Source organism: Convolutriloba macropyga, chromosome 1, assembly GCF_964194025.1.
Source record: "Convolutriloba macropyga chromosome 1, txConMacr16.3, whole genome shotgun sequence".
Taxonomy (NCBI): Eukaryota; Metazoa; Xenacoelomorpha; order Acoela; family Convolutidae; genus Convolutriloba; species Convolutriloba macropyga.
Window position 1 is genome coordinate 33,296,315 of NC_134468.1, and position 14,308 is coordinate 33,310,622.

Below are 14,308 nucleotides of genomic sequence, written 5' to 3' on the forward strand. Positions count from 1 at the left end.
GCTCCTTTTCAGAAAAAGATTTAATTTTTATTTGAAAATTGCTTCCTTTCTGGATTGGATTGCAATGTCCGCAATTGCACATGAACAGGATTTTACAGCTGAGTAACTCTTGGTAAAGTAACTGAGTAGATGTTAGTTGATTGAGATTTGTTGACTTCTTGTGTTAATGTACATGATAGTTTAAAAACTGTTTAAAATAAGGCTGGACCTTGTCCAAAATTTCTCGTCAGCCTTCTTTGTGCATGTTTTTTGTATTTCAATAAAATCCTGTTGTCTCGTTTTTGTCATAGAATTTTTTCTCTGAATTTGCTCTTATTGGTAGATGCATAACAAAATTCTCTTAATGAAAAGACATTAAAAGAAGTACGTAATAAAGTTCAAAATACATTGAAACTGGAAAGATCTTGAGTTTTTACAATCTGGTCTATAATCAGGGCTCCAATCATTCAAAACCCAATTTGTAGCTTTGCACTAAGATTTTTTAAAATCCGTCATCTCTGTTTTGTTTGTACACCAAACCTGTGAAGCGTAGCTTCTTACCGGTATGACATCGCCAGCGTATGCATTTGTTTTCGTTTTAATAATAGACTTTGTAGCGACGTTGCGTATCAGCAAATAGCACCTTTCCAGGTTTTTGTGCATCCTTTTTCAAAATTAGATTTCCAGGTGAGATTGGTTATTACCACACCTTAACCTTTCTGTTCATTTTTCGACTTGAGCTGGTTAGCCGTTCAGCCTAAGGGTACAGTTGTTTTCTTTTCTGACAGGTAAAATGTAACAATTGTTTTCATTTAATTTCATCTTGTTCTTTTTGCACTATTATTTTGTTTGTCAGTATCGGCTTGGAGTTTTGCTGGATCAGCTGTGACAAGTTTATAATCGTCAGCGTAGCCAAAGGTTTCACGCTGTTCCACTTGTTGCGGCAGGTCATTAATATAGATAATAAAATGTAAAGGCCCAAGTACCGATCCTTACGGCAGACAGCTTGATACTTCACTTGTTTCCGAGCTCGCTTCATCAAAAATTACACATTTTTTGCATTTGTCAAGTAACCTGAGAATATTTTGAGAAAGTTTCCCCCAATACAAAACTCTGTACTTTATTTAACAGTGGTGAGTGACGCTGTCAAATGCTTCCCTAAAGTCTAGGTACACCAAGTAAAATTCATTCTCATTGCCGTCGTAGTAGTAGTCATAGAGCTTGTTAAGAAAGACCAGCATTTGAGTGATGACGGATTGCTTTTGTCTCAATCCATGCTGCGAATAGTTCAAACTACTTTCGACAATTTCGTATGTTTTTTTAGAACTTTTAAGATACTGCAGACTCAGCTGATCGGTCTGAGTTGCTCTATGTCAGCTTTGTTTTTGTCTTTAAAAACTGTTTATACTTTCCTGGTTTTCCAAAACGTCGTGAATTGGCCCTTTAAGAGCGAAGGCTTGAAATTTTTTTCAGGTTTTCCACGTTGTCGGGACCGCATGCCTTGTTTGCTTCTCGCTCTTCAAAAATTTGTTTGACTTTTGTTTCATCAATTATTACGTTAATTAAAAGTTGGATTTGAATTCAATAACGTGTTCTTGAATTCTCCCAGTTTTTGTGAAAACACTTGTGAAGAGTTCACAGAAAAATTTTGCTTTTGTTCATCATTGCTAGATGTTTGATCTTTTTAGGCATCGTTTCCTGGAATCTGCTGTTTTTGTATATTGAACGTAAATATTTCAATATCTCTTTCAATTTTTGCTACATAATTTTGGTTCTAATTTCAATCTCTTTTGCAGTATGTTCTTTACTACAAGGAGCACTTCTCGGTGTTTTGTTTTGTGGTTGAAGCATGCTCTGTAATTTCGATGAATGTTGTAATATCCCAGGAACTTTGCGAACATTCATCCACAAAATATCCCATGAAGTAGTTAATCAGTTATATCATCTGTCAACCAAGTTTCAGTCAGATAGATTATATCAATATTTTTCTTACAACTCAGGCAGTTCGCAAAGTTGACCATTTTTTGAATTCAATCAAACTTCTTTCAACATTGCAAGTCATTACATTCAAAACATTTAGTCAGAGTTTTGAACATCCACCCATATTTTATCAAATTCTTGCTGCAGAGTGAAGTTTCTTATTCTTATTTGCTTTTCATCTATTCCGCATTTGAGAAGGGCTCGTCTTTCGTGAAGGCAATCCTTTTCAATTACTTGTTCTTCGTGGTTGAGTTGTTTGCTGATGTATATGGTTTTTTCGTAGCCTTTTAGCTTACGGAGAGATAGCAAAATAAATCGCTTTGAATATTCAATGTCTAATTTGACTAGTAAGATGCGATATTTTTCATCCACAAAATTTTCTATTGTCTTTAGATCTGTGACGGTGCAAGAAACTTTCAAATGCTCTGCTATTGTTATCACTTCCTACGGGTCAAGATCGTACTGGTCCTGACTTGTCAGATTTTAGCTCTGGGATACCACGTAGTCGAATACCGTCAAACTGATCCCGTTTAATTGTTCTATTGGGCACTGTTCTTGGTACTGATTTTGGCTCTGGAGGTGGCTCTGTGGTTTGAGCATTGATGGCTTCATTTAATTCAGGTAAGTGGGTTTTCGTGGCCAGGTTACTACTCTGAACCTCAAGTTTGATTCCACCAATCTCTGTTTTGACTTCAGAGATAACATCCACTTCGCTCCGAGCTTTACAAAATCAATCAAAAATTATTTCTCTTTTTCTCGAGATTGACGCAATCTTGACACAAAAGTATGATGTTATTTATTATTGGGTTTATACCAATTATTGCTCCCCGTGTCATACTCGTGCATCATTTTGTTAGGTGCATGCTTTCTCCACATGCAATACAATGATTAGACGTGATATATTTAGATGGTTCAGATATTGGATAACTGAATTACTGGAAACTTTTTGTCACGTATATCAGTGAATTGAGGTAAATAGAGGGATCTTGTCCCTCTGTGCTGCCACCCCCAGATTAGTGAGTGCATATCTATCAGCACCAACAGACGCAAGTGCCATATTTTCCATAAAGATCTCTTACTAGAAGGCGCATAGACTAATTGGGGGGGGGGGCACGAACGGAAAAGGTCCAAATAGAGTACTACTTTTTTACACTCGTTACCAACCATTTCATTGGGCTTTGAACCTCGTTTCAATTGAAAAACAATCATCTAACGTCGGGCGAATTGCACTCACACGCAAGCGAGCGGTTGGCTTCTGTAGTAGCCAGCTGGGGCTCAGGGATGCTCGCATCAGGAGAGACGAACGGATTGGGGGAGGGGGGGGTGAAGCGTAAGGTGAAACACACTAAAAAAAGTTCAAGTAAATTGACCTTAACGCAGTTTAGGTAAACCTTTGTTAAGGTAAAATTAACATTTACCTTAACTTTACCTTAACTTGAGTTATAGTAAAAAATTACCTGAACTGTGTTAAGGTAAAACTACCTTAACTTACCTTAACTTTTTAAAAAACTTTCTGCAGTACTTAATTGTATATTTTTAGTAAAATTATCAAACGAAATGTTGAAGTTTATTACAAGAACTTTACAATGATCCTTATAAGAAGCAATTTGAGCTAATATTTGTCGACCTACACTACATGAAACACCAAAAAGACTTTCAGTTAGTGCTCAAAAAAATTCAAAAAGAGTTACGCACCAATTTTGCAAAAATTGGTATTTTTTTCACACGCCTTTGTTTATGTATAAACAGCTCGCAAACCGATTTTGAGTGATACCGGTGCATTAAAAATGGTCGAAAACAGCTTTTTTAAGAAAACATAACTACTCGATTTTTCACTTTCCATAGTTAAGGTAAGTTAAGGTAAGGCAAAACTACCTGAACTTTTCAGGTAAGTTAAGGTATTTTTTCAGGTAAATTTACCTGAACTTTATTTAGTGTGAAGTCGGGGGAGTGTTAGGGGTGGTGGCTGAGAAACGGGTTTCGTTTCATGAAATTGTCTCCTCAAAACAATCTCGATGTTTTGCATCCTTGGAGACTGGTCAAGCGAAAAATTGCATTAGAAAAACCACAGGACTAGTTCAATTGCTACACACAAGGTTTGCGGGCAACTAATAGAGATACGTCAGAAGCATTTTTATATATTTCAGTTTGTTTTTCCTGTCTTTAAGTTGACCTCTAGACTTGCTCTTCAATATTACCGTCGTTCAGGCTCCTTGACAATCTGTGGGTAAGTATGTCCTTCAGTTGTTGGTCTAATTTATTCTTAAATTCGTTCACGTTGTCTCTTTTGATAACAGTATTTGAAAGGCTATTCGAGGCATTGACAATTCGCAAAGAAATTTCTAATTTCCAATCGTGATTTTTACTTTTTGAGTTGATAGTAATTGCATGTATCATCTACTTCACTGAAGCCAAAGGCTGGTTTCTCTTATGCCCCCCTCCCCCCATGTCGATTTTTACCCACATACACATATAACTAGCATATTGTTGGGATTCCATATAGTCAATCACACTCATATAGTCAAATAAGCACAAACGGCATTGACAATAAAATGATGCCGCAAAGTTTTGAAATTAACGCGTATGTAAGAAATCACAGTTTGCATATAATGTAGGCGGCAGTTGAATAATGCAGGTTTTCGTAATTTGAATTTGTCCACGAACAGTTTTTTCAATCTATTTTTTAACTCATCGAGACTAAAAATCACTTAAATTTAGTTCGATGAGATAATTGGAGACAATTTAGCTCCGATAACGACGATTCTCCGTCGACGGCTGGAGGGCTATGACAGAAAAGAGCCACACTAACAAACTGATCACAAATTTTTGTGGAATGAGATTAGTCTGAACTAATAAGCTAGAGGACATCGATCAATGCGCTTCATTTCCATCGACATTCAAGTGATGATAACCAGAGTTTTTTCATTCTTTCATTGTATAAAAGGTTACTAAAGCGTTTTTAGTCGTTCTTGTTGTAAGTTTTCTATCATTCTGTGATGTTTCTTCTTATACAGATACCAAATTTGATTGCATAATTCCAGATAAGGTTGTACCAGCATTTTAATTGAAGGAAGACTTTCTTTTCGAAAAAGAAAAAATTCTGATGACCACTGCGACGCTTGGCGATTTTTGAACTTCTCTACTTATATATTCATCGAATACCAAAATATTGTCTTTACACAGGCCTAAGCATTTTCTTGAAAAGGATTCAAAGCGATTGTTTACTGTCAGAGTACTCGAACCCCCGAAATTTTCAAACCGTTGCTAAGCGCTGAAACTTGTTCTGAAGGTGACGAAGCACCTGCTATGGAAGCCAAATTGGAGAAAACATCTGGAAAATAGCAGTGCACTGCCAGAAACAGGTACAGGAGATTAAGTGCTAAGAGTTGTTTTGCGTAAGAAAAACGAAAATCCCCATTAAAAAGGTAAAAGATTAAACCGGGGAAACAACAAAAAACTGAGAGCAAAGGAAGGACTGGTTGTCAAAAAGCACAAAAGGAGAGTGTCGCTCGTGAACAGTCGGTTTCTGTTGGCCACTGTCATTGAGCTAGCCTCCATGACGTCAGAAATCCTACGACAAACATGGCTCATGTAGAAATTCTGTCATAGCAAATGGAAAAACAAGATCTAATGCATGCCAGGTCTGCGAATAAGCTGCTAACCCGAAATAGTGAAAAGATTTTCTACAAAACTTACAAAAAATTTCATTCCTGATCTTAGGAAGTTCCTAATTCTTCAAACCGAAGTATTTTCTGAACGAGTGCAGCCCAGCTCTAAAGCAGGCAAGAACCTGTTAGGATCAGGGCAGTAAATAGTTTGAGAAGAAACTTGAGTAGAGGACATTTTCAGGAGAGATGTGAAAAAAGAACTTTTGTCATTAATCGTGAACAAAATGAGGAAAATAGTTAGAAATTATTCAAATTGATTGGCACGAGGCTCAAAAAAAAATCGGCAAAGCTTTCCTGGAGACAACACAGAGCTCTGCGGAATGACGTTCATAAAGGTGTCGCTACATTAGAAGGTGTTAAAATGCCGAAACTTGTTCCGAACAAATATAAGGTCCAAAGAATCCTGTCCGAGACAGAAGTAATTTTCAGCGAATGTCAGATTAGTTGGTGAATTACTCAAAAACAATAATTTTGGTGAAAATATTTGTGATATTGAATCTTCAGCGAAATGGTACACGCAAAATGTGAAACACCGATGTAGAGAGTCATGAAAAGATTCATGAATTTTTGAAAAATGTGTAGTTTGATAAATGTTGTAATTTTTTTGTGATGAAAAAAGCAACTCCGAAATTTTAATTGAGATTCTAATTAGGAGCCAATAACTTTGAGCCTCAAAAATTTGAAAGTGACAATCTAACTATGAAAAAAAACAGATCAATATCAGTTTGCAGCAACAAATAATAAAGGAGAATATAAGTAAAAAGATTCATCAGAGGCTGAAAGGAATTAGATGGCAACTGGCCAGACTTTAATGACTGGCTAGGGTACAAAAAACAGTACTCCGCTTTGGCCTGTACTTTCGATAGCCGGTAACCGTTACAAGAAGCTGAATAAACGTCTATCTTTTTTCCAGAACTTACAAGGTACAAATAATGAGACTAACTACATGAGCCAGAGCCGATTTACAATCTATCACTTTGAAAAAAAACGAGCAAGAAGTATGTCTAAGTATAAAAAGTTGATAACCTTTTTACGACTAAAGAAATCAATTGAATTTGCTCATAAAGAACCGTACTACTCTGACAAGTTTCTGAAGATTCTGAGATCAGCTATGAAAACCCTTTTAAGACTAGCCGTAACGAAACTTTAAGACTAGCCGTAAGCGTTATTTTCCGAAAAAAAATGTGAAGTTAGAATCATAAGAAAACTAGCTTCATACAAAACGCCAAGAGGTTACTTTTGTTCAACAAAAACATTTATTGACATTATGTGCAATGTTCAAGAACATAGAATCTACTAAAGAGAGAACTGACGGTAATGGAAACCTGGCCATCTTAGATCTGATTATAAACATATTTGGGCCTATATATATGTCTGCGCAGTGTCTGGGTGTCTTTTGATGTACATCTTAATGAAAATCAAGAGATCGGGCTAGTTAACTAGTATCCAGCAGAGACAAGTGCAGTTCATGGCGGATGTAGCGAGATTAGTTTGTGAATTGCCTAAGAACAACACCGTTGGTAGAACTATATGTGAAAATAAATCTTCATCAAAAATTTATGTAAAAAGTTCGAAAAACGATGGAGAGACGGGTTAAAAATTTTTATAAATTTTGAGAGAAGAAAATTTAACAATTGGTTTGTTTGTTAAATCTTGTGGAATTTTCGTGATAAAAATGCAACATACTCAGATAAATTTATTGAGTCAATCAATGTGAACCTCAAAATGTGGAAAGTGACAATCTTACTACGAAAACCCAAAAACAGATCAATAGCAGTTTGCAGCAACAAACAAAACATGAAAACATAGGAGAAAAGATGCATCAGCGGCTAAAAGCTTTCAGATAGCAACTGGCCAGGCTTTATGGACCTGCTAAGGTACATAAAACAGTACTCCGCTTCGTCTTGTACTGTCAATACCCCGTAGCAGTAAAGAGAAACTGAATAAATTTCGGTTTCTTTTTTCCAAAATTTAACATGTAAAAATATTCAGACTAACTCTATAGAAGGCAGAGCTGATGTAGATTTTATTACTTTGGAGAAGGAAAAGCAAATAATATCCATTGATGTTGAAATCTTTACACCAGTGTACCGGTAGAGGAGTCAACTGAAATTGCTCGTAAGGAACTATAATCCAGTTACGAAGTTCCGGAGATCCTGAGGTCAGCTATGAAAATTATCTTAAGACTATCGTAACGAATGTTTACTTTAATTGTAATCACTTGTGATGCGCGCAATTGGATGCATTATCCATGGGTTCTTCGTTGGCCGTAATTCTGACAGACTTGTGGATAATTTTTTGTACAAACTCTGCAAAAACCGGAAGGAGGGAACAGCCAACTTCCTGTCATGAAGGGAACGTACGTTAATTGTAATCGAAGCGTTACTTTCTAAAAAAAATGTTTCATGTGAGAATTACGTAAAAACTGTTTTCATACAAAATGCCACAGGATTACTGAAGCAGAATATAAGAAAATGCGGGAACTTATAACGGTCTTATCAGTTATTATTCTGCAGAAAATGTAAGATAGAAGACACACGTGAAATGAAATTCTTCAACCGAATTTTCAAAGTTTGTATTGAGTAACTGGAATTAAAAAACCCTGCTGACACCGGCCTGTACTAAATTTTCGTAGTTTTGAATCGCTGCAACATAAAAAATTTTGGTTCAAGGGACTATATTTAGCATTTTCAATGCATCCAGTGATTGGGAACCTTTTGATGTAGCTTCTAATAAAGATCCAGATACCTAGATATATAAATAGTAACCAACTGAGCAGTCAACCAGTATTAATAATAAGGCAATGGATATGATTATCAAAAAGAAGAAAAAGCTAAAAACAAAAACTCCCGAGGGAGAAGAACAGCTCAACACAAACAAAACTCTCCAGACCATTGAGCAATATAAAAAAAAACATCGCTTAAATTTTGCAACTAGTTTAAATTATTTTTTTAGTGTTCAAATTATTTGGACAACAAGATAGTTAGGAACTTCCGTGCTCACTCTGAAATTGTGTTTTGACACAAATTGAAACAGCGTGCGGTTGAAAAAGTTACTTTTAATGGATGCGATTACATCTGTGGTGGCACAACCAGCAGACTGTTTCAACTAGAAAGTCAGAGAATCAATAAAATGCTCTGGTAGAATAGCATCTTATTGAAAGTTGTCGGACAGCGCAGGATTTTGTATGAGGTAAATTTGACGCTTATTGTCGGGTGTAAAAAGCAATGTCAATTGGCACAATTTTTGTCAATAAGATGAAACATCAATCAAATATTTGCGATAAAGTTTTGGTAGTGGGAAATGACACTTGAATACGATTTGAAATGCATTTTGGTTTCCAAAGTATGAATAATGTTTGATACTTGTTAATAAAAAATTTTGTCAACCACGAAAGCTGAAAGAAAACAATGCACTCTCTAATTTTATGCACTCACTAAACTACACCCACTAAATTTTATGCACCCAATAAATTTAGGGCGGGCACAAACCGAAAAAATTCAACCATCATCAATCAAACAAGTGCTAGACACTGAAGACACAGCAACAAGTTCGAAGAAAATTGAAATCAATTAATCGAGGCACACAAATTTGAAGCCCCGCTTTGGGGAGAAAAAAATATAGCAAAAATCATTAAAAACAATCAAAAGAATTGAATCAAAAGTTCAGAAGTACTGTAACTGGCCAGCAGATCAGGTGAACAACGCCAGCCAAAAAGAGAAAAAATTTGAAAATTGAAACAAACAAAAAATATGATCATTGTCATTGCTCCGTGATAAGGTTTTTACCCTGAAGACCAGATAAGATTCAACTATATTTATCACTAAACCTAGTACAAGACTTGGAGGAGCTTTATTGGACAACGAAAGAAACAAAATCAAGAAATATGAAAAAAAACTTCTAAAAAATAGAAACCAGAAAGTTTAAAAGCAATTTCTTAATTTTGGAAAATTAAAAACTTCAAAAACCTTATTTTTGCAGGAATATGTACAGAAACTTATCTGTATGACCTTCAAAAAATTCACTGGCCCGTAACAAGTGATAAAGATAGAAAATGGCAAATAAGAGAAACTTTAAAAACAATTGCAAATTTTTTATGAAATGTGGTTAAGTTTTGGATATTGGTTTCTTCAGAACCACTTCATTTTCTCAGAGGTTATCTGTTCAAGCCCTAAAAACTTGCAATGACTATTAGAGATCGAGAATCTGAGAATATCGCAAAATTTTTCAGAAACGTTCAATAACATTCAAAATTCCTCAAAATTAGCAAAAATTTGTTATATTAAAAATTTGGATACCATCTCAAAGCACATAGCAAACATGAGGTACTATACCTGCCCACCCTGGAGGAGGTTAAGGAGCGGACCAGAGAGACAAGAAAAACTTAACAAAATACAAAGTTTTAAAAACTTGAAAAAATTGCAAACTCCAAAAAATTGTTAAATTGCTAAGATTAAAATGTTGAAAACAACTTCGCCACTAAAAGCTATGCAGAATACTATTATTAAAAAAAATCCTAGACGAAAAACCCTTGAGGCCGGAAAACCTTAAAAAACGAGAAAACAATTTTAAACAAACTTCAAAAATTAGAAAATTTCTTTCGAAAATTTGATGCAGTTCATGACGTTGAAATGTTGAAAACCAATTGATTGGCATTAAAAAACTAAACAACAACCTATTTTCACACCCTCCAAGAGATATTATGGCCCATAAGCGAACAAATTAAATTGCGGACAAATTAACTTGGCATCTGCCACTCTGAGTTTCTCTTGAGGCAAGTAGGAACTCTCTCCTGTATTGGCCGATGAGCCATCTTCTGATTGGTTGTTGCTCACTATATGCAGAACAGTCCTATCTAAAAAACATTCTCAGACTGCTGTCAACAATTAACGCACCTTTATCAGTGAAGGTACGAGTCATATCAAGATGCACAAAAACAAAACTAGAGGTGATTGCGAAAGTATCAAGCAAAAATGTTTCTTTGTGAGACCTCTGCAAAATTTTACTGATGCCTTCTATTTTTGAGGGTGTTTGCCATCCTATTCAAATCTGCCTCCTTTTGGAAATACGTACGTCATTTAGTTAATATTACTTATTCAATTAGTCAATATTATTTATACAGTCCATAAATTAAGCTTAAATTCGTTTTTTGATCATTGCTATTTGCCGTGCTATAATTTAAGACCCTAAAAATATAATAAAAACTTCAGAAGGTTTGGTCTGCATGGAAGGTGCTTTCATCGCGTCCTGAGAGACAAAATTTTAGTTTTTAAAATTATTTTCCAGGGCCGCAAAACAAAGTACAGTGAAGCTCTTATAATAGACACAATGGCGATTATTCGCCATCATATTGTTTACCAGTTTTTTGTCATCATGCCATTTGCTAGCGGTTGAATTTATACACTAGCAGCTTAATAAAATTAATTGGTGCCAAAAAGTTTAATATGTTTGTCAACTTAATGGGTGATATTCCATAACATTGCCTGAATCGCTGCGAAAAAATTAACTTACGTGTCCTATAATAGAGATAGAAACAGATACAGATATAAGTTGAAAAAGTTATCGACGTCGCTCAAAAATCTATGTAAATACATTCAGCGATAAATTAATAAAATTTATTAAAAATCATTGAGAAGAATTTTCATTAGGGACCCTTATTACGCACATGAGTTCTTTTGACCTTTAAGTAATTCAAGTTAAGCTTAGGTTATAAAGTGCAAAACTCATATTTTTATTGAGTGACGTAGGTCATGTATAATCAAAATCTAATCAAGCAAATGCACTGAAAACGTTGGCTAAAAAGAGTGAGAAAATAAGTCATGCGCGAAAATGCCATTAGTGAGAGCAAGTTTTTCATAAAAATTGACTTTTTCAGCTTTGCTGTGTGAACAAATGTAAATGAAAAAGAGCGTCAGACGATGGAATGTAAAACGTAGCAAGACATGAATCATAGAAGTCATTAACAACAATCCAAAGGATTGAATGAATCACTTAAAACTATTATACCTGACAGGCAGATCAATTTAACAATGCCAACTAACAACACAATCTCAAAAGTTGAGAAAAATTTTTTTTAAAAATTGATACAATATTGATTTTTTTTTTGAAAATTTGCTGAAATTTGTGATAACAATTTCTTCACAACCATTCCAATGTCTCCAGATGCTATCAAATAAAACAATTTCAGGTCTTAATAAATCTCAATGGCTCATGAAGATCAATAACCAGTCTATTGCCCTTAGCAACTATGCAGAAACATACTCTAAAACTTTAGAGGAAGTCGCTGAAGCAATAAAAAGTGAACAAAAGACAATTATGGAATAAAAACTAGAAAAAAATAGAACAAATTGACAGGAAGATCTTGAAAACCAACCCACTTCTACTGAAAACTATGCAGTAACGTGTTTTTAAACACTATATGAGGTTTTCTGGCCGCTGAGCCTGAAAAAACACAAAAATAATTTTAAAAAAATGAGAAAAAAAACTTGAAGAAAAAAACCAAACTTCATAAAAAAAAGTGGCAAATTTATTGACATTGAAATGCTGCAAAACGTTCTATTTCTAAAGGAAACGATGCTGTATTCTATTATCAGACCCTTGATGAGATTTTCTAGCCCCCGAAGCTAAAAAAATAAAAATTAACAAAAAATTTCTAAAACTTGAAATTGCAAAAATAAAACTTTTGTGTTCATATTTGCATTACCAAAACAAGTACGCAACAGTCAGAAAAAGCAGTTATGTCTCACAAAAGACCTTTATCAACGTTGACAGACGTCAATTCAAAACTGATCAAACAGAACAATTAACAAAGAAATTGAAGAATTGCACCATTTCGGTCTCAAAAATCCTAGAGCTTTAATTAAACTTGAATTGAAGCATTTTCAGCGGCTGCATCACGTTAACCACTTGAAAGACTACCAAGCCGGCTTCGAGCCTCCAATGAAACTTAATGCCCACTGGGCCTTACCTGTTTATCCCGTTTTGAATGTTCAAATTCTTAAAAAATGTGTGGAAAAATCTTACAAAAGAAACAGAGCACCAATACAATCCATTTCTTGGATTGTAATAATCAAACTCTATCCTCAGAAAAAACAGTGAGACATACTGGCGAGAGAAACCAGATTATAATGCCATTAAAGAGGTTCAATAATTTTTCCAAAAATTTTTGCTCTGAAAAAATTCGTTTGCCTGCAGTAAATGAATTTTATTGCAGGCAAGCTGCAGAAAACAGGTTGCTTCGGCCCCGAGATTACAGTCAGCTCTTTTTGAAACAGTCAAGAACAAACAAAGGAGAACTTCGTCAAAGGTGCAGATGCTCTCAAAGTGGCATGGCTTCAGTATAGCATCCAGTAATCAAGGAGTAAAACCAAGACATATTAGGTCCCTGAGTCACCAATGATTATTCAAATCACAAGCAAACTACTCTCCTAAGCGCATGCTCTTTCGCTCTGACTATGTCAGGGCTCACAGTCACTGCGAAGATTGAACCCATGTTCTGAACGATTGGAAACTAGACGGACAACCAAACAGTTTTGCAGACCACAAATTTAACTTTTTTTGCTTTGACTTACCTAAATTTCAACAACAAAACTAATACCTTCAAATTGACTCGCATAATAGTAAATTGGTAATGAAATCACAGAAAGTTCTCTCACAAATTTTGGACCTCAGGTCCAATATATTGTATATTGCAAAACCGAAAATCAATTTCACAGATAACCAACTCGATTAGTGGGCAGTTCATACAGTGTATCTGTTTAACCCTTATACCTTGCTTAACCTTGTGCCATGAGAATCAGATGTACATTTTGCTAATCCTCGAAACAAGAGGTGAGGATCAAACAGTGTGATTGAATATTACCAACAAGTATTTAAAAAATACCGGGATGAATACAACAAGATGCCCACTGTCCACATTCCCAGTTGAATCCCAACACCGGCGGTATAAATTAGCCTCATAGCTTATCCGATGCATAAAAAACATTCAATGTTTAGTAGTTTACATTCAGAACGTCGTAACAAGATGTATCAACCACTTTAAAATCTGCCATAAGCAGAGTGGTCAGAAATTGCACCAGTAAAACACTAATTGCAGTAATTTGGTACATTGCAGTAATTTGCAGTAATTTGAAACATAACTATCAGAGTTGTTACTGTGAAATGCAACTTCCGAATCGAGACATTTTAAAATAGATAGCTTTGCCACAATTGGGACGGATGCGTTCCAACCAAAGACAGGAGATAAAATTGGCCATAATCAACCATCAACTATCAAACAAATTTCAGACACTGACGAGTGAGAACAATTCTGCCGAAAATTGATATAATTAATCGGAGCTCTTAAAATCTGACCCCTGCAGGCATTGTAAAATGTAATTGGGAAGAGAGAAAAGGTAATCGAACTCATGTATCAGAAGTTTATGTGACGCAGCAATATCTTTGAACACCTCCCCATGATAACTACTTTTGAACTTCAACACAACCACCAAACAACACAATATCAGTTTTCTCAGTACTACGTCTAATCCAGATGGAAAACACAAAAATCTTTATCAACTGAAACCTTCTTGGCCGCAGATGTAACAAATTCTAAACGGTGCCTCATCAAGATATCTCAATACGACTTCTTCTCTCACATCTTCTCATTTTTGTTAAGAAGTTCCCGGGCCGAGGATTTTGCC

At 35.2% G+C, this 14,308-nt stretch overlaps 2 protein-coding genes across 2 annotated transcripts in view; one reads left to right on the forward strand and one right to left on the reverse strand.

Moving 5' to 3' along the window:
* LOC142338034 (DNA replication licensing factor mcm5-like) overlaps positions 1 to 14,308 on the forward strand; it is a 409,068-nt gene that overhangs the window by 18,240 nt on the left and 376,520 nt on the right. The gene's annotated exons all lie outside the window — the stretch shown is intronic.
* The window catches only part of LOC142339175 (uncharacterized), a 7,757-nt gene continuing 3,776 nt past the window's right edge, over positions 10,328 to 14,308 (reverse strand). The window contains exon 4 of the mRNA XM_075389018.1: positions 10,328 to 10,461. Coding sequence (XP_075245133.1) covers positions 10,328 to 10,461 — 134 coding nt within the window. The remainder of the gene's footprint in view (positions 10,462 to 14,308) is intronic.